At 44.1% G+C, this 20,968-nt stretch overlaps 2 protein-coding genes and 1 non-coding gene across 4 annotated transcripts in view; 1 reads left to right on the top strand and 2 right to left on the bottom strand.

Annotated features, from left to right (window-relative positions):
- LOC6593889 (semaphorin-1A) overlaps nucleotides 1–20,968 on the bottom strand; it is a 121,783-nt gene that overhangs the window by 57,063 nt on the left and 43,752 nt on the right. The window lies entirely within an intron of this gene.
- Nucleotides 1,003–1,074, bottom strand: Trnad-guc. Its single transcript has one exon. It is a non-coding gene; the product is annotated as a tRNA-Asp (tRNA).
- LOC6593292 (larval serum protein 1 gamma chain) lies at nucleotides 5,895–8,462 on the top strand. Its single transcript, XM_002019149.2, has 2 exons — nucleotides 5,895–6,154; nucleotides 6,219–8,462. Exons 1-2 carry the CDS (start codon nucleotides 5,948–5,950, stop codon nucleotides 8,331–8,333), a joined length of 2,322 nt encoding a protein of 773 aa, XP_002019185.1. The 5' UTR covers nucleotides 5,895–5,947; the 3' UTR covers nucleotides 8,334–8,462.

The following is a 20,968-nucleotide window of genomic DNA, read 5'->3' as shown; positions in this document are numbered from 1 at the left end:
AAGTTTGTAACCCAGATTCGGATCCCCTTTTGCTCCGATATGGTATTGCTTTTTTTGTGTATTTGGCAACCCTGGCCGCAGGTGTCGTTGCGTGTTTGTGCCTGTGTGTCCTTTCGTTTGCATTTCAGCACACAGGCTGCAAATGGCGGAAAATGAGTAGAGCGAACTTTCATTGTTTGCTGCAGAGCCAGAAAGGAAAACATTTTTTGGGACGCACTTTTTCAATGCTAGCCTCAAATTCTACTGTTTCAAAAGGGGGCAGGGAGCCCCCTTGGCCGTTAAATATTTTATGCCAGGGAGGGTGGAAGGGGAAGGGGAAGTGGTTCGTGTGTGCGTGGGTGTTGCTTTTGGGTTCCGTTCTGTGGTCTTCATATTGCGTCTGAACCTGTACAAACTTTTCTCTCCTCTGGCTCTCGCTTTTCCTGTTTCTGTGGCTGTTTCTGTTGCTGTTTTCCCCTGTTTTCTCCACTCATTCTCTTTCTCTTTGGCTTTTCCAAACACACACACACACATATTGCCTGAGGAAAATTTATTGAATTCGCATAGTAGCCAGGAAGGCAACTTAATTTTCAAGTGAAACTTTGTTAAGGTTCGCCATGTGCTCCACAGCCAGCAAAAAAAAACAAAAAAGAAGGAGGAGCACACACCCAGACATTTTCAAGTGCCTTTGGGGCACGGGCGTGGTTGGGGCAACCGTGGCACGGGCGGGGGTTTGGCAAAAGTTGGGGGTTTTTTCGGTTTGTTTTTGCATTTTGTTAAGTGTTGAAAATTTATTAGTTTCACCTTAATTTGTTTGCTGACTGCTTTCGGTGGTGTTGGGGATGCAGAGGGTTAACGAAAACAATTTATTCTTATTTCTAGCACAAAAAGATATATTGTTATTGCTTTCAACGCAATTTTGAAGGGGTATTTTGTAGAAGAAACAACAAGAAGAATTGCTTTAAAAAGGGTTCGGAATGTTCAAATAAGCATGAAAGAGAAAAAAAAAAGATTTTAACATCTCTCCCCGACGGGGAATTGAACCCCGGTCTCCCGCGTGACAGGCGGGGATACTGACCACTATACTATCGAGGACGTTGAGATCACAGCAGTAAAAACACGTTTTATTATCAGCTGCAGAGATCACGAACTGCTTAGAACACAAAAGCTTAATCCAAGAAAGCTTTCGTAGGTGAGACGAGCTTACTAGAACTTTGATATTTGATATGCAAATATTTGAAAGCTTTAAGACCTTAAAGACCTTAGTTCTTAATAAAAGGGCGTGCGAACGGGATGGCAAATCAAAGTCAGTAGCGCCACCAAGTTGGAGGGGGGGAACATTGTTTTAAAACAATGAAATGCTCTCGTACAAGCTGGCTGTTAAATGGTGGACAAAGGGCGTGCAGGGGGTAGATGCGGTCGAAACCAAGCTGCGCTACAAGCGGGAGAGAGTCCAACAACAGGCAATAAAAGACAAAAGTGGAATATGTGCCACAACGCTGAGCAGATGCCAACGACCAGTGTACCCTGCCCCTCCATTCCCTTTTTTCCTTACGATCCACAACATGCGAGTCCACTTGAAACTTTGCGCTATTGTACTTCTGGCCCCCACTCCCCGCCCTGCCACCCCCTGCTGGGGATATACTCGTGTACATTTTTTTTCCCTGCACCCGCTTCCAGCTGCGGACTTTCTCTGGAATCTTTGGCCGAACTAAAGCCAGTTCCGACAGGCCTCTAAAAAATAATAAAAAAAAAAGGAAATGAACAAAGAGTCGGTGGGGAGTGCTGGGGCGGTCGAAGCCCTATATACCCCATGAGAAATCAGAAATGTGGCTTTATAAGAAGTTTTGAAAAGAGTTTTTCCCATGAGGGAAGGCCTCATTGCATATCAATTCTGATATTACTTTATATCAAACGCAAAAAAAAAAGATTATTGGATTATAATAATTTCTTTCATGATGCTTTAAAATGAATAATAATAATAACAACTCAACAGATAAGCATCCGTATCACAATTAGAGGGTAAACAGTCGCAAAATGTTTGTCTAATCTGATAGAAAACATTCTAGAAAACATTCCATAGAACGACTTTCTGTGTCAAAAACTTCGTAATACCCTCCTCTGGCAAGGGAAGGGTATCTGAACAATATATTGTACTGCTCATTGCTCATGCGGATGGAAAAAGTTTTAAAATATAATTGCTGTGTGCTGCTTTGGCAAACTCCATTAAATGTATAAAGTGGGCAAAAAAAAGTTTTGTTCTTTTTCTTTAACGTTTTTTTTTTTAAGAGTCCCTCCCTCCAGGGTTCCCTCCACTTCAGACTCCGTCCGTCCGACCATCCGGGTGGCATATGAGCGCTTATTGATTAATAGTTTTATTGTATTCATGTAGAGCTTGGCCATTAATTTTGCATGTTAAATAAAAGAGCACTCAATTATGTGGGCTCTGCCCTGCGTATTGTATGAAGAGTCGATGGGAAGTCGGTGAGCAAGTCGGTGGTTGGGTTGAAATATTCATGCACTTTATACTGTGGACTTCCATCAAACAATGAATGTTTGATGTTGATTTAAAGCCCTTTTCGGTCTGTTTGCATTAGGTCTGGTGGTCTCTGCAGAGAATTTGAAATTGCTTTGTGAATTCATTTGAGAGAGAGAGAGAGAGAGATTATAATATTGAAGCACTTTCGAGGACAAAAGAATCTATAACGAAATTTGAAATGATTTTGCCATCCCAGACTCTTCCCTTTGCCATCTTTTGGGAACAGACCTAATCAATGTATGTTTCCTCGACCTCAGATAAGACCAATGACAAAAATTCCCTTAGTTATGAAAGCACAGAAACACTCTTAAAGACACAATTAAATTACGCTCTAAATTTCTTTTTTTTTCGCAAAAAAAGACATACTGAAAACTATCTTTGGTTTTTAATTGATTTTATCCAGTTTAAAACTTAAATAAATTATAAAGCTATTGATTTAATTAGTTGTCGGTTAAAAAGTCTCGAATATCAAATTAAATAAACGAATGGAAAAGAAATCAATTCAGAAACACTTGAATTTATTGAAATTTATATTCACATTCATTTAATGACGTTAATTAATTAACAAATAATTGTGGTTAATAGAATGGTCACTGACCCAAGTAATAAGCTGTCAAACACTCTAATTGAATATTTAAAACCAAAAAATTATACTATATATTCGAATATTTAATAGTTTCGAGTCTCTGGGTTGTCTAGGTCCACTATCTATTCGCCTTGCCCCTGGTTTCGGCAGATAAGAACTTGACCTGAAGGTCAGTATTTTGATTAAAAAAATGCCCCCCGTCAAAGTCATTTCCAATGTGAAAGGCAGAAAAATAAGTTACCACCCAAAATTCAGCAAGTCATCCAAATAATAGTTGGGCGAACCCCCAAAAACGAGGCGTCAAAATGCCTCGAAGGCCCGAAACCTGAGTGGAATACTTAAAAATAAATACGCGAGAGAGCCCCAAAAGATTTTCACCCCCACGGCGGGGGGATTGGGGGGGGGGGGGGGGGAGAGAGGAAAAGGTCTCATTTCATTTTCATAATTTCACCATTTGGCAAATATCTCACGCATTTGCAATTATGTGAGGATTTTTCATTTCATTTCAGACTTCATTCCAGACCGCAGCTTGTTACAGCTTTTCCTCCTCCTCATCCTCCTATTTTCATACTATTTTCCCTCCTATTGCCATTGTTGCTCCTTTGCACATTTATGCGCAACCGCATTTCAAAAGCAATAAATTCTGCAGCTTTGGCGCTGAAGTTGGCCAAACAAAAAAAAAAACAACAACAAAAAAACAAAACATACAAAAAATAAGGACGAAACGGAATGGCGAAAACTGTAAAGAAAACTTTGCTCATTTGCGGCCGCTGCATATTTTGATTTCATTTTTATATTCACTCAGCAAAGCTCTCTCTCTCTCTCTCTCACTCTCACAAAATATACAATAAATTAAGAATTGCAGCACCCCAAACACAGGATTCCAACATCCCAGCATCCAGCATTCAGCAAAGAAAATTAAAAGTACAGAAAGAACACACAATAATTTGTAAAAGTTTCAATTTCCTGCCAAAGGAGAGCGAGGATTTTCTTACAAGAAATCCTACTATTAACCAACGAATTTGTAGAGGAAGTACATAATTCAGTCAAGAAAAAAAAAGAAGTGGAAAAACCCTACTAAAACGCTTGGAGTCGCGGCAGACGTGGCATGACCCTATGATACCACAAAAGCCAGGTGTTCAAAGATCTATTCGATGATATCTCTTAGTCATTTGGATTATAGTCTTTATTTATTATTTCTTATTTGGAGTTTTCTCTTATATGTACCTTCAAAATTGTGGCTATATCGACTCGACTATCGATTCTGTTCAAGAATGTATACTCGTACTTTTTTAGAGATTCTTTTGGCATATTTGTTATACCCCTGTTTGGCTTTTATACCCTTTTTATAGGATATCTGATATTCCATAGATTCCTCTTTCTGTACATAATATATAGATAAATATTTCACACGCTTGTTTTTATTGAAAAGAATATTTTGTTGCTGCTGCTTACTTCGGTTACTGCTTTCATTACAAGTCCTTCGATGCCTTCTCTCTTTTTTCTCTGCATCCATTCTAAGCAAAGTTCTATGGACTTTTAGCCAGAATAACGAACGAACCGAGCCAGCAAGCAGCTTGTTATTATTATTTTTCTCCCTTGAATGGCAAAAGTTGTGTAGCAGGAAACAATTTCCTTGCTCCCCAAATCCCACTCGCCCCCTCGCCACGCCGCGCCGCACCGCACCGCACCACAACTCAACTCCACTCAACCTTTAGTCCAAGTTCCTGTCGAGTTTTTGCCATGAAAATTAATTGCGCATTTATTTTGAGTGAGTTTTCGCGTCCTGGCGGGACCAGAGCCCGTGAGGTGGTGGGTGGAGAGGTGCTGCTGATGTTCCTTAAAACAACTTTGCTGCAGTTCTTTCTTCACTCCTTCAGGTGCTGTGCTGCGGTGGCAAAAGTTAACTAACCGTGCAACCTCGAGTGCCATTGACTGAAGGCCAGGGGCAGGGTCAGGGAGCCGAGAACAGGGCGCCTGCAGAAAGGGTTTATGCGTGTGTGGTTTTCATAATCATCAAACAATTAGCAGATTGAAAGAAGGTATTAAGAAGAAAGTGAAAAACAAGAACAATACAAATATGGTATGGTATGCCTTTAGTTGAAGACATTTCTGATGTAGCCATAGAGGGAAAAAAGGAATGTCTACTACTGATGCTGATGCTTTTTCCATCTCATATTAGACTCATTTAATGCGTTCGTGCAATGCTACTGTTGCAAAACAACAAGAGATTCATTTCTCAGATTGAAGCGCACCGAAAATAAACTTGAACTTTGCATAAATCATATCAGAAGGCGGCAACAGAAGCTGCGCCCAGCCATAGCCCAGAGAGTGAAAGTCCAGTGTCATTGACGGATCATAATAATCCAATAAAATATTATCATGGCGCTACCGCATCAGCATTATAATCAATTACACAATAGCGAACGCAGCAGCAGTGCCACGGATGCTATCGCACCTGACGTGCACTTCACAGAAGCGTCCGTTTGGTCGATTCGCTCGTGCGATGACAGCATCCGACGGTGATGATAAGGCGACCTGGATGATATGATGCTATTTTCGGTGGCAGCAGCAACAGCAGCAGAAGCAGTAGCAGCAGCAGCTATGTGTGGGCTATGCTGATGGCATTGTCTGCGACTGATATGGTGCAACGGACAGTGCTGTGGGGGCCATGGGGATCAAGCAGCATACGGATCGATAGATTTTGAACAGCATTCTAGGGGTATAAAAGACACCGGCCTGACTGCAATCAGACAACAGACTTTAGGTGTTGGTCGTTGAGCGAACCAAAGCCGGAGCAGTTGAAGCAAACAAAGAGCGAAGGAGCGACAGGAAAATCCAGGATGAAATTGTGCCTAGTACTACTGGCCCTTGTGGGCTGTGTGTGCGCATTCAGTGTGCCCACACAGAAGGTGAAGATTGCCGACAAGGACTTCCTTGAGAAGCAAAAGTTCCTCTTCGAGATGGTCTACCGTGTCGAGGATCCCCTGATGTTCGAGGAGTGGATCAAGATGGGACAGAAGCTGATCGTTGACAAGGCCCAGTACAAGGTAAGCAAAAGGCAACACTCACTGTCTTTTTCCAGAACTGTTTGACCATGTGTCGTCCTTGCAGGAATTCGACTTCTATATGGAGAAATTCTGGGAGTCCTACAAACTTGGTGCATTGCTGCCCAAGGGCGAGTTCTTCGGTTCTCTGGTGAAGACCCATCACAAGCAGGCCTACGGTCTGTTCAACTTCTTCTACTACGCCAACGACTGGGAGACCTTCGTCCACAACGTGGCATGGGCCCGCATCCACGTCAACGAGGGCATGTTCGTCTATGCTCTGACCCTCGCCGTCATCCACAAGCCCGAATTCGAGGGTCTGATCCTGCCCCAGATCTACGAGATCTTCCCGCAGTACTTCTTCAACAGCAAGTTCGTGTACGAGGCCGAGAAGTTCGACTATGAGGTGTTCAGCAAGCTGATCATGTACGAGAAGGAGTACAAGGACATCCTGTACAAGGACGTGAGCGAATTCAGCGACAACTTCTACTTCTACACCAAGGACTGGAAGACATGGCAGTGGTACAAAATGATGGGTCTGGACCAGGAATGGTACGTCGAGGACAAGTACTTCCTCCGCGAGAACTTGGAGACCTTCAACAAGGACCCCAAGTACGTCGACATCATGAAGGGACTCAAGAAATTCTACATGCCCGTCGACTACACCCGCGACATTGACTTCTTCAACGCCGAGAGCAAGCTGTCCTACTTCACCGAGGATCTCGGCTGGAACGCCTACTGGTACTACCTGAACATGGACTACGCCTTCTTCCTCAACGGCAAGGAGTTCGGACTCGACAAGGATCGTCGCGGAGAGTGGTGGATCTACAATGTCCAGCAGATCCTCGCCCGCTACTACCAGGAACGTCTCGCCAACGGCTACGGTGACATTCCCGAATTCTTCTGGTACAAACAGATCGAGTACGGCTACGATCCCCAGCTGATCTACTACAACGGTGTCGGCTATAGCTACCGCAAGAACTACTACGACTACCAGACCTACGGCAACTTCGAGATGTTCAACCAGATCCAGAACTTCTTCAGCCGCGTGTACAAGGTCCTCGAGACCGGCTTCTACAAGACCGCCGACGGTGTGGTCATCGATCTGCGCAAGCCGGAGGCCATCAAGTTCATCGGCAACTACCTGCAGGGCAATGTCGATACCTACGACAAGTACTTCTTCAACTACTTCTACATGCTGTCGCACATGTACTTTGCCGATGTCGACTTCTACGATTTCGAGGTGTTCCCCAACGTGTTCCTCAACTTCGAGACCATGATGCGCGATCCCTTCTTCTACACTTTCTACAAGAAGTTCACGGATGTGTTCTACCAGTTCAAGTACTACCTGAAGCCCTACACCCAGAAGGATCTCGTCTACGAGGGCATCAAGATCAAGGATGTCAGCGTGAGCAAGCTGGTGACCTACTACGACATTGTTGACTTCGATGTGACCACCCTGTTGAACGACAAGATGACCTTCGTCGACGGTGAGTTCGTGTGGGACAAGGCTCTGCTGGCCCGCCAGGCCCGCCTCAACCACAAGCCCTTCGACTTCGAGTTCACCATCGACTCCGACAAGGTGCAGAAGGGAGTCGTGCGCGTCTTCCTGGGACCCAAGTTCGACGAGTACGGCCGCGTGATTCCCCTCGTGTACAACAGCAAGAACTTCGTGCAGATCGATAGCTTCGTGTATCCCTTCGTTGCCGGCACCAACACCATCAAGCGCAGCTCCAAGGAGTTCTCGTGGACCGCCGAGGACCGTACCACCTACACCGAACTGTACAAGTACGTGATGCTGGCCACCGAGGGCAAGTACGACTTCCCCCTGGACATCAGCGAGCCCCACAGCGCCTTCCCCGACCGCCTGGTCCTGCCCAAGGGCTGGGAGTCCGGCATGCCCATGCAGTTCTACTTCTTCGTCTCGCCCTACACCGCGGACTACGAGCAGTTCTCCAACTTCGACTACACCTACTCGTCGGGCGTCGGCAGCGGCACCCGCTACGTGGACAGCAAGCCCTTCGGCTATCCCTTCGATCGCCAGATCGATGAGTACACCTTCTTCGTGCCCAACGGCTACTTCAAGGATGTCAAGATCTTCTTCGTCGACACCTTCGCCAAGTACTTCGAGAAGAAGTACGCCCAGTTCGGCACCTTCGACTACTCCTACTTCGAATTCTAGACTCCAGCACTGGATCTAGTTTTAAACTAAAAACCATCTTAACTTTAACTCTTTGCAATGCCCAAGGCAAAAAAAAACCAAACCAAAAAAAAAAATTACTAATAACGAAAGCCAAACTCTAACGAAAAACTAAAATAAAGAACAACAACCAATACACAATTCGATCTTTCACTTCTCTGCTCTTCGGTGGGTTCATGTTTGAAGCCACAAATAAAACACCGCAAACAATCGCAAGATGAATGACTGGCATCGCAGTTCCAGTTCCAGTTCCGCAAATTAATGGGTCACATTGGCCACCGCAAACTGCGGCGGCTCGGCTCTGATTGCACTCGCTTTCGCAATCGAAATCCAACCGCAAAAACTAATAATAAAGTTCAAAATGTTAAACGAGATAGAGAATTGGCGTGGCATGGCATCCACCCCGAATGGTACACAAAATTAACCCCCAGTCCCAGTCGCAGTCGCAGTCCCAGCCTCAACCCTCTCCTTCTGCCACATAATTTGGCTATTCGATAACAATGCGGGTGGGTGCGTTACACGATACACACGTTGCCCAGAACAATCAGCGATTCCGATAGTCAGGGAACATGCAAATGAAGTTACGCCCGCTCCGCCCACTCCGACCTCTGGACGTTGATGTGGCAGGCACAGGCAGTCGGCGCCCAATTGAATCACAAGACAAACACTGAACATACCGTCCTGCCGACGCGTTATACGATCCGTATCCGTTGTGGCAACCTGATTTGTGCTAACGATAATTTACAGTTATGAAGGCCATCACATTTGCATTTACCTAAAGGGAGGAGGCGGCTGTAGGCGGCAGGAAAGGCGGCTCCTAATGGCAATAGTCGAATAATGTACAAAGGGAATGCGGAGTAGGTGTTCGTTTCGCGGGTAATCCCTTATCAGCGCCAGTTTAATATAATCAAACAAGTCAAATCTATGTATATGTCGGGGTCACCATAAGGTTGGGGTCACCACTAAATGGTTGAGTGGGTTAATCATTATTATTATAAAGTTCTGATGTTTAACCAAGAAGGGATTCTGAGGATATGAGTTATATTTAATGAAACAAATCAATGCCGAGCAGAGCAGTACTCGACAGAGTTTTCATAAAGTCGAGGCTCAGCCCAATAATATATATCACACCCTCCCCACTGCTATGCATGAATTTGTCTTCTTTCAAGATATCATCTCTGCGAAAGCTCTATTGATTTTATGGCATTTTTCTCAGCCATGTGCCAACCATCACTGGGGGTAAGTCCTTTCCAGTTTTATGACTCATTGTATGTACACTTGTAAGCACTTGTCAATATATATGTATGCCCGTATATGTACATTGTATCCTTAGTTATCCGGCTATCGATTACATCTACATATGTATTCCCTTCCGCTGCTGCTGGAAATATTTTATGACCCTTATCCTCTTATCCCCCTTTTTGGTGGGAGCACGAGGACGCTAATCAGAAATAGTTCCCTGATGTCCGCTCCGAGTCCTTAGTCCTTTGGCTACAATGTACTTTGTGTCTACAATTTATTTCCGTCATTTTAATTGATTCCGTCGCTTGGCGTCGCCCCCGAAGTGTTTCCCAGCCGAGGGCTCCAACTGCAGCAGGACGTGGCGAGCGCATCTTGTTATTTGTAACAATTAATATCCAATATCTGGATGCTGCCATCATTAGTTTATTTTTTTGCCCCTTCTCTATCTTGCCTCTCGCCGCTCGCCTCTCGTGTTCTTTTTCTATCTGACGGAGGAGATGTTTCACTTCCAGCTACAAAAAGCTGACGATATCAATGGGCAAAACTACAACAAAGGCGAGCGCGGGCCAGCTTCAGCTTCGGGCTAAGTAGATGGGCGACAAAGCAGCAGCAGCAGCAGAAGAGGAGAGGGTGGAGAGTGGAGGAGCAGGACTGGCTCCAAGCTGGCTCCGGCCTGGCTCGGCTCCTTGCTGTTGATGCTGCATTTGACAGACCATTTATCATCGCACTAATTGTGTATCATTAAAAAAGGCGAAACGGCACAGCTCCGACCATCGGAGCATCGGCGCTGATGTTAATCCAAAAGGAGGCAGCGGCAGGACAGCGAAAAAAGCGAAAAGACCCAACGCAGCTCCAGGCTCAAGCCGCACCGCAGCCTGGGCTGTATCGATGGGGCACTGACAATGGCAGCGACAGCGACAGCGACGGAGATGGCGACTGTGACAGCGTATCAGAGTCAGAGTCAGCGTCCGCTCGCAACGTCGCCAATGTCAATGACAGCAACGGCAAAGGCAACAGCCACCATGACAGTGATAGAAATCTGTGGCAAGCAGATTAAACGTGTTCACAGCCAAAGATAGAGAGAGAGGGAGAGGCAGAGGCAGAGGCAGAGAATGGGGAATGAGGAATGAGTTGGAGTCCACTCCAAAAAGGGGAATGAGGCATGGCATGGAATGAGTTGTCTTTGTAGAAGTCAGTCATGATTATCGGCACTTTGCCACCCGCCGCCACGAAATGCGATACAGTGGGTGCCAAAAATTGATTGAAAAGGCTGAGTATTTTCCTAGGGAGTGATCTATACTAATCGATAGCCATTTATCGATTTTTATCGATTGTTTCGATTTTTATCATTTTTTATCTATTTAGGTGACCAATCCTTTGATTTGTTCCCTTTTTGTTACCCCTTTACTCCAATCACCACTCCCAGTCACTCCCACTGTGCCACAAAGAGAACACAACCGTGGGGGACCCACGAATGAGAAGGGTATGGGGCAGGTAAGGGGGCATAAACTCAAAGACTAATGGGGAAACGTGCGCCATGAGTTGCGATAAATGGCGGACACAGCGGAATCCGTTGATAGTAAGCCATCTATCGAATGGACAGCCCCCCACACACACAACCCGCTCGCAACGCACATAATAATCATAAAAATTCAAAGCTCCTTTTGTACCGCCCCCAGACCCAACCCCTGAAATGGCATCGATGATGGATTACGACGTCAACTCCCACCCCCAACCCCACCCAACCCATCTACGGAAACACTGAAAGGCCGGAGGCCTGATGAAAATGTTAATGTCGTTGCCAATCACTTTGTTAATCCATCGAGGACGGGTTAGTTGATTTCCCCCCGCCAGTTCCTCTATGATGCCCCCATTCCAGCACTCGGATGCCCATTCCCATGGCACATTCGGAAAACAATTATGGACGGGCTAGCTTTCCACAGGATCCACAGGAGCCATGGCCAAATTGTTAGCGAAACTAGGGAGAGATAGAGAGAGAGAGAGAGCAACTGCTCCGACCAGCAGTTGTCACGTAATACATACTAATTAATATTGATATTTTCTGATAATGAGACACGCTGCTATTCCCCATCTCCCCGAGACCATCTTCTGCTCGTTAGATATTGTAGTTTCTGCTTAGTCAATGGCATTTAGATGGCCCAGAGAGGCTATGGCTGCCCCTTGGAGCAGCACATAATTGGAGCGCACAGCCCAAATGCTAATTGAAATGAGAATTGAGGAGTTGGCGATTCATTGATGTACGAAATATTGTGTTGTATCCATATACTATATTGTGAGCTACTTCTTGGCAGGAGCCTACTCCGCCTCCTGGCACCTGGGGAGAGCAGCAAATTTGTGGAGCAGTTTCCTTGGGAATACAATGGATGGTTGAATCTTGGCATTCATTCGGTTTATTAGATGAGTACCTGCTATATGTATATTTATTAGCAAGGCCTGTTTCGGTCTAAGCTGATTATAATGGGTTATATCGAGCGGAACCCGTTTGAGGGCGTGTCCTCTAGTTTATTCATATTTTCGCTTAAAGTTTCCCTACAATCACCAATGTGGGAGTCGATTTTCAATTAAAATAATCCTTCTCGCGCTATCCTGTACTGTTTAAAGGCCTTTTAAAGCAGTTTCTCTACAGTTTCCGATTGCCTTTCCTCATGTTATTCCTTTAATTTTCTTGTAGCTGCCATTTATCTGTGGTCCTGGGAAATGGAATCATTAGGTCTTGTGTTTTCTCCTGTTCACAACTCTAGGAACAACAACTACTATAATCTCTCTGCTCAAGTAATTAGTTATGTTCCAACTACAAATCTCGTTTCCCATTGACCATTGCCCAGTGCCCATTGCCCATCGTTGGCCATTAAAAAAACCCAACACGTATCTTGTTCGACATTTGATAGAACAAACAAACGATGAAGGAGAAACGAAAGGAAACACTCGTCCCAGCACTCTGGTTATCCCTGGTATCCTCGTAAAAGGAGCCCCAGAATCGAAAGGGGGAGGGGCAGGGGCAGAGGGAGAGGAGCGTGTGGTGGGGGCACATCGGTTAGTATGCCAAATGCATTTGATGGCGGGGTCCCTCTCCCTCTCTCTCTCGCTCTGCAGATCTCACGCTTAATGGTTATGCCCATGTCTGCACAGCAGCCTCGTAAAAGTGAGAGGGACAGCGGCAATAAAAACACCCCCCGACTCCAAAAGGCAAGGAGGAGGAGGTCGAGTGGCAGGCAACAAAAATATTTAATGAAATCAGCAGTGCCACACAATGTGGACGGTGGGCGAGATGTGGAAGCATAACAAAATGCAATTGTTGCATTATTAATTTATATTATGCGCAATTGTTGCAAAGCCGGGGCAGGGGCAGGGTACACACACCCACCCACACGTGCCACACACCCACACACACACACACACAGTCGCTTGTGGCGGCTGCCTCTCATGCGGAAAATCTCATGTACAAAATGAGAGGACATCAGAGGACAGGGGCAGACGCAGGCCGCAAGATAAGCACCGTGCAAAGGTTGCTGAGGCTCTGAAACCCCATAAAGGACCACAAAAAACAAAGCAAAAAATAAAATAAAATGTACGCCAAAGGATAACGACAGGAGGAGGACGAGGCGGGGTAAGAGGCAGAGCCAACCAATTTGCTGCCTCCCAAAACTCCTGTCCCTGTGCCTTCCCGGGAAAAAGGTGAAGCAAAATGTGGTAATAAAAACAACAATTGAACACAGTTATGATTGAAGTGGAAGAGAAGAGCAGAGAGAGAGACATGAGAGACAGGGACAGAGAGGCACACCGCACAAAAGGAGACACACACAACAGAGAAGGGACAGAGAGAGAGAGACATTCTCCGTGAATGTGAATGTGAATGGGAGCCATCAATGCGCCAACTATGCACCAAAACGGGGGAGGAAGGAAGCCAAGGGAGTTGGGAGTTCGGGATCTGGGGATAAACCACCCCCGAACACCACCCCCGAGAGCATCCAGCATCGTCCAGGCGGTGGCAGTCAGCCACGTTCATGTCCAGGTCCTGGTCCTGGTCTTGGTCCATGGTCCATCCTCTATCCCTAGCCCTAAAGCCCCCAGCCCTTACGTTGGTTTTGTAATTTGTATCGATCGATTTGATGCTTTGTAACTGGCGGCCGATGAGAGCCCATCAGACAGACACACACACACGCACACAATGTATCTTTTAATCGTACGTGGGATACACAATGAGAACCGGAAAGCCCGGGGAAAATAATTTGAGATTTTTCGAAGAATACTTAAGGAGATCTTGGTTATACTTTATGGATATGGCAAATTAGGGGTTTTCCTTGTACGAAAAGGTATAGCAATTGTATTTTATTTTATGGTAAAACATGGCAAAGAGCCCAGTATTGGCAGGGATAATTTTTACGAGCATTTTATTTATTTAAAAATGCGTTAAAAATTACTCAAATTATAGAAAAGGAAAACAAGAAATCAGTTTTACAAATTTGATATCTTTGGGGATAAGGTCAAAAGGAATTCGAAGAGGGCCTCAGAACCATAGGGTATTAACATTTTGGTGTAGAACATTTCTTGCAAAAAAGGAAGGTACAAAAAAATATTTAAATAAATAAATAAAATATAAATAAAAATAAATAAAAAATGAATAAATAAAATATAAATAAAAAAAATATAATTAAATAAATAAAAATATTTTAAATATTGTATAGAAATACCCTCCCTAAATGTAAGTTCGGGAACATCTCCAAAGACAATTCAAGAGCTACAAACACAACTCTTGGCTTTTTTTCTCAATTAAAGCTATCAAAAATCTCCTATAATAAATGCCCTCAAAGTTTTTTTCTTCCTTGCTGCAAGAACGTTTCCATACTGTCACGAATTTGAATAATTATCATCATTTTATATCGAAACCAAACAATTCCTCAACTTTCTAGCTGTTGCCTCTAAAGATTGGTTCCTTTTCTTTCATTTCCTTCCGCTACCATATCACATTTTCTTCAGTTGGCTAATATGTGGGTGGGGGTAGTCATTTTTCCACTATCGACGCGTCGTCCGTCGAGTACGAGTATTATTCACAGTTGAGTTGCTCAATTGATTGAACTAATCAAAGTTTCTGCCTGAGTGAAAGTTTCGCTCAGTGTAGGCAAAAGACAGGAAATGGTAACTTTGCCAACAATTATGGTCTGTAAGCCTCATATGAGAATACCACCCCACCCCACCATCGCCACCGCCACCGCCACCACCACGCCCATGCCCCAAACCCATGCGGCAGATCGAACTCCGCTTAACACATTGGGGCAAGAAGGCGGACAGGGCACGGCAGGGCAGGACAGGAGAGGACAGGACAGTGCAGGCAAACCCCAACTTGTGGGGTGGCTGGGGTTGGCCCAGTGAGCGGCTTGTGGGCAACGATTGTCTAGCTGTGTGTGTGTGTGTGTGTGTGTGTGTGTGTGTGTGTGTGTGTGTGCGTGTGTGGAGCGGCCTGTGGTTTAGTTGAGACTTTGATTATGTTGTTGCCTCAGAGTGGTGCGTGGCAACAGAGGAGGCGGAGGCGGAGGAGGGCTTCTCTTGGTTCTCTCAGTTCTCGGCTCTCGGTTTGTGTTTGCATTTTCAACTAGTTAGCAGGTCTCGATGAGAGTCAGGCGGCAGCCAAATTGCGGTTTACTATTTCAATGCGCCACACGCACACATCTCTCTATTGCTCTGTGTGTGTTGGCCTGGTCAAAATAATTGTTATTGTTGCCTCAGAGAGAGAGAGAGAAAGAGAGAGAGAGAGAGAGAGAGAGAGAGAGAGAGAGAGAGAGAGAGAGAGAGAGAGAATGAAGGAGTTATAGCGTTTTGCGGTAATGTGATTAACATTTCGGTCAAAGCTCCCTAATGACCAAGTTGTCGACTTAGCCATGGTTAACGGGCACCAGCAGCAGCAGCAGCCGCAGCACCAGAGTTATTAAACTTCTATATCTGTATGCATTCATCCGATGGATCCTGGATCCATCCGTTTACTCGTGGAGCATTGATTGGCACATTGTGGTTCGTTCTGTGGGTGGCGTGTGCGGGCCAACGCCTCGTATACGTAATTCGTGCGCGTGTGTGTGTGTGTGTGTGCATTTGCAATAAAAATTAATTTTAACAATCGCTTCACTCGAGTGTGTGCCGCACAATGCTCTGAGTAATTGCAAATTAAAAATTGCTTATTAAAGCAGAAATTGTGCCACGCCCACACACACACACACACCCATCCACCCATCCATCCACCCACCCAGCAGTCGCCAGACGACCGACGCCAGAGAGACAGAGGGGAGGGGGGATGGACTGCTCTGCATAGCATAGCAATTTACTTCCTCTGTAATGGCCATTAATTAAAGTTGCAACAATGAAATTTCTCATCGGACCCCGCATTGAATGCTTTTAGGTATTTAGTTTCTTACTCAATTTAATAGCTTCAATTAGGCATCGATACTCGGTATCTGATTTTGTCACAAAACCCAAACATACCTGCAATGTAAAGAGAGAGAGAGAGAGAATGGCATTCGATTAGAAATTGTATAATGGCTGTGTGTGCATTTATTTGTTCATAGATTGAGTGGCATTAATCCTCCATTTGGGCTAATTGCTTGGAAGATACACACCTTTCATTGGATTGGACTATAATTATAGATACTTTGAAAATAAAACGAAAGATTTACAGCAGCAACAACAACAAATAGTGGCAGGAGTAAAACAGATTGCTCAAACTCAGGGCCAAAAAAAACACCCATTCGGCTTATAAATACAAACAAAGTGAAATTAAATAGAAGTCCCTTTGGATTTAAACGCAAAATGTATTTATTTTATGTAAATATAAAGCGCCTTAAATGATTAAATAAATATATGCTCATTTTTAAAGGAAATATATTTAGTTTGACGGAGCAAATTTATGGAAAAATATCAAATATATTTATTTTAAATTTTAAAAAACTTTTTTTCAATACAAAAAATATATAAATCATATTTTTGTATATTAAATATGAAATATACTTATTTTATATATGTTTAAAATATATTTAAGTCAATTATTTTCACATTAATGACAAAATACAAGAGAAACCTCTTTCCTTTTACAATTTCCTTTCCTGCAAAAAATCTATTAGTTTCATTTTTAAAATCCAAGTGTAAATATTAAAATTCCACCGCTTTTTTCTCTGGCTGTAGAAATTCAGCTCTTTTCATTCATACATTTCCAAGATATTTCCCCAAAAATATACCAACAATAAAGATACAGAAAACATGCCAAGGCTTCAAGCAATCATCAAAAATGATAACGAAGTGCACTATATACTATTCCTAGAAGGAGTGAGTGCAGCCCCTGCAACCAGCTGCTACTTTCAAACTCTGTTCATTTCAGTCATCAGAAGGAGTGCACTCTCGCTCTCTCTGTATAACAAATAGAAATGGTCTCTCCAGCGAAGAGGCAGCGCCAAAAGAAGAGCTCAGTCGTCGAATCGACGTACAGCGTAGCGCCGCAAAGTATGCAATTTACAAAAATAACGTGAAATATTTTCGCAACGCATCGCTGGGGTCCCACGCCCACCGCCCACCGCCCGCCGCCAACCTCCCCACCCCCCTACGCTGCTTTCGAGGGGAACCAACTTTAGCTTCGACACGAACTGATTTATAAAGTTTACAAATGCGTGGCAAAAACCTCGTGACTTGACTCGAACTCCATCCATCCGCATCCTCATCCTCATCCGCGGCCGCGTCCACATCTCGTCTCTGACGCTGACTGACGGACTTGGCCTCGGCTTTAGCTTTGGGCTTCAGAGCTATGCCAGGGCTTCAGTTTTTGGGATTCTGGCTGAAAAACGTTTGCCACTTAACACGTACGCCGCATATTTTGCCACGCCCTCCCCCTTTAGAGCGCCCGCCGGAGAGGAGAATGGTGGCCGCTCCTGCTGGCTGCTTGGTGGTGGCGAAATGTGTTTTTACACTAGAAAATTTTTGCTGATTTTGCGGGTTTCGTTTGCTCTCTCTTTTTTTTAGCAAAATTTATACGCCGCAGAGTGTGAAGAAATTGCGTTGCTGCCGCTGCTGGTGATGCTGGCGCTGCTGGCTGCCATGTGCTTTGTTTGTGGCTCTGATCCTTGAATAATCAGCAACAACAGCCAGCAGGACGAAAGAGCCAAACAGATAAACAGAACCAAAATCGAGTCGGAATCGGATGGACTTGGACTGGATTGTGGTCCGCTTGGTGGTGGTATGGAGAGCGCGTACGTTGTTCAAATATTAATGTTGACCCTGGACAAAGACAGACAGTCAGAGACAGAGAGAGAGAGAGAGAGAGAGGGAGAGAGAGAGAGTTTTCTCGTTAGCTGGAAGCACAGCTGGGGCATCATTCCGCGTCAGATGCGTGGCAGCAGCAAAAAAGAAAGAACAAGAAGTCGAACATTTGGTGGCATTAGCAGAAGGTCATTAGTGTCATCTTTTTTGGAATTCGCAGTACCTTTTTGGTACTCCTTGGCGAGGGTCTTTCTCAGATTATGGGGTAAGCAACAATATGATTACAAGCATTTTGGGGTGTCTTAGGAATGCAGAGCTATCCCTGAGGCAGGAATCAGATGTGGTTCCATGTAAATCCCTCGTAAGAAAGTCTTTTCGTATGTAAATCTTTATTGAAATTAGTTGGAAACGACTGTACTGTTCGGTTGAAGCACATTCCATATAGATAGGGTATCAATTTTATGCTTTTATTCGCATTTTCCCCTCCCCCATTCGTTCTGCTTCTTTTGATATTCCCTTAGTTTATTTATATCCACATGAATCGTAGCCTGGGTTTATTTATTTCTCCCTTCTGATATAGTTTTTATATGCCATTCAGGCAGCTGGCAATGCGAGGGGTTTTCCTATATCTGGTATCTGTTTTTCTGGCCATTAGAACTCCTCTCCTTTCGCTTCAGATGGTTGATTTTTGCCTTCGTTTTTCGTTTTTCGGCTTCTGTTTTTGTTTCTACTGATTTGCAATGCTTTATGGCAGGATACAGGATAGTGGATGCATCCAACAGCAGACTGTATATACGTACGAGTACGAGTATATTTTTTGTATATATTTTCAAACTTATTGTGCTCCTGTTTACACGAGACTCTGAGACTGCGACGGCGACTGGGAATGGGCATGGGAATGGGGGACTCCTCTTCCAATTGGTATTCCGCTTAGTCTCAGTGCTCGTTTAATATGTATTTCATGTTTTAATATTTGACACGATTGCACAGCAGTTGCTTCCAGGAGGAAGCTTCTCCTCCTCTTTTTTGGTCGCTGCTTTGTTTTTGTCTTCTGTCCATCGAATGGTTGGCAGCCTCAGCTCCAGCCATTGCAAAGTTTTTCCCATTGCCATTTTTGCTTCACTGCTGTTTACCCGACTTCCTCGAAAAACTCTTCAATTCTTTTTCTCTTTTCTGGTGTCTGCTTTTCAAACATTTGCGATTGAATAAGTTGGCTCTGATACTTGCCAAGATTTGCCAGCGAAATGCGAAGGAATAAAAAAGGAATGCTGCAGGAAAGTTTATGACACTTATTGCTGGCAGAGAACTTCGTTTCGCGGACGATTGAGATGTCCAAGAATCGGCTTGGAGTTCGACTTGGAGTTGCAGCTAAATTTGAGGCTTGGCTTATTAGAACGACAGTGAGAGAGAGAGACAGAGAGGCAGAGACCCGTTGGGAACAAATTTTATTGAAAATGTTATAATGAGAGGAGCTTTCATGAATACATTTCTGTACAGATCTGCATGCAAAAAGAAGCAATTTTAAGTGCCTTGAACATAAAAGATTTCGATGGTTGTTCTTTGGTTTGAAGGATGATTTTTAAAAGAAGCTTAAAATAGAATTTTTGGTTGATAAAGGTTTTAAAAATGTCAAAAGAATGTACGATTCCACGTGCGCCAAGATTTAGCTAACCCACAAGTTCCACTGTTCCATTTTGCACCCTTTTGGAACGATGAGAAAGCCACATTGAATCGCTGTATGAATTTCCCATAAGCGAAAGGGTATGCATTCGTTATGAGTCAAGCTACTTTTGAACTGTTGTGCATCTCTTTCTGATTTTCTGGAGAATAAGCCGTCTCCCAAGGCACTAAAATACTCGCCTAAGTCTAAAATTCCACAATTTCATATTTATTGGTCTGTTTTTCCATCTCTTTCATGTTTGTTCTTTTATGGTTGTTTGTTGGCCACAAAAATCTAGCCTTCTTCTTCGATGGCATTCTGGCGCCATAAAATGTTCAAGTATTTTCAAATATTTTCCTTCGATTAACCGAACACTAGCCAACAAATGTTGACAGTATTTCTTGTTGAGTTTTTGAACATTTTTATTTGGTCTGCTCATTTCCTTGACACCGACCGAGGGCCACACCCCACACCCCACCAGGCCATCCACCAGCTCAGCTGTTGACTTCGACTTGGGGGGAGACGCTCTGGATTTAAGTGTTATTGTGGGCAATTTGATACTTTCGATTGAGCAACAACATTTGCCTGTGCGTTCCACTGAAGCGTGCAATCCAGACGGGACAACGCCAGGCCACCAGACACCGCACCACCCGCCCACACAGCCGACCCACCACATAATGCTGTAAAAACACGCAAAAATGGCTGCCTGTCGCACAGACACACACACACACACACATCCAGTAGTCTACAGGGCTCTCTAGACGCTTCGAAAACAAGTTGAATATAAATGATGTTGTGTGAAGCAGCACCAGGGAGAAAGGATAAGGCGGCAGGACTCGGGACTCGGGACTCGGGACTAAGAAAGATGTCTTGTCTGGCACTGCGGGCTGGTTATTTATTTGTATGCTAAGCTGAAACATTCAAAATATCCAATATAAATCGTTAGCCAACTTCAACCAATAAAATATAATGCCCACAGACATTTGTATCAACTGCTGGTGGAAGGCGGCAGTCGCAGGACCAGATCCTGTCAGAATAGTTGGCCCCTTGTAATGGCAAACAACTTAAAACTTTCCATTCTATAATCCCACATTAAACTCGAAGCCAATTTAGCTTGAGGATAGCGTGAATATAGGATACGGAATTGTTGCATGATTTAATAACATAATTTTTGGGAAACAAAGCAAAACACACACAAAACATAATTATCTCTTAATGCCATTCTCCATTAAAATTATGGTAATTTATATTAGAGAGTGCTCGTGTATGTGCCGGCAATCCTTTCTTTATGTTCCCATCATTTCATCAGAACTAATCGGGTTTTGTTGTCCGACTGATTTTCCAACTAACAAATGGCTTCAGGCTTCAATTACACGGATAGAAAACTTAATTAACTTTTAGAGCACAGGGAACTTTAATAGTTTTAAATGTTGTTAACCCACTTTGGGCCCTGGACAAAGAG

The sequence above is a fragment of the Drosophila persimilis genome, unplaced genomic scaffold, assembly GCF_003286085.1.
Source record: "Drosophila persimilis strain 14011-0111.01,24,50 unplaced genomic scaffold, DperRS2 tig00000124-arrow-pilon, whole genome shotgun sequence".
Classification (NCBI taxonomy): domain Eukaryota; kingdom Metazoa; phylum Arthropoda; class Insecta; order Diptera; family Drosophilidae; genus Drosophila; species Drosophila persimilis.
This window is presented reverse-complemented; position numbering and strand designations above follow the sequence as displayed.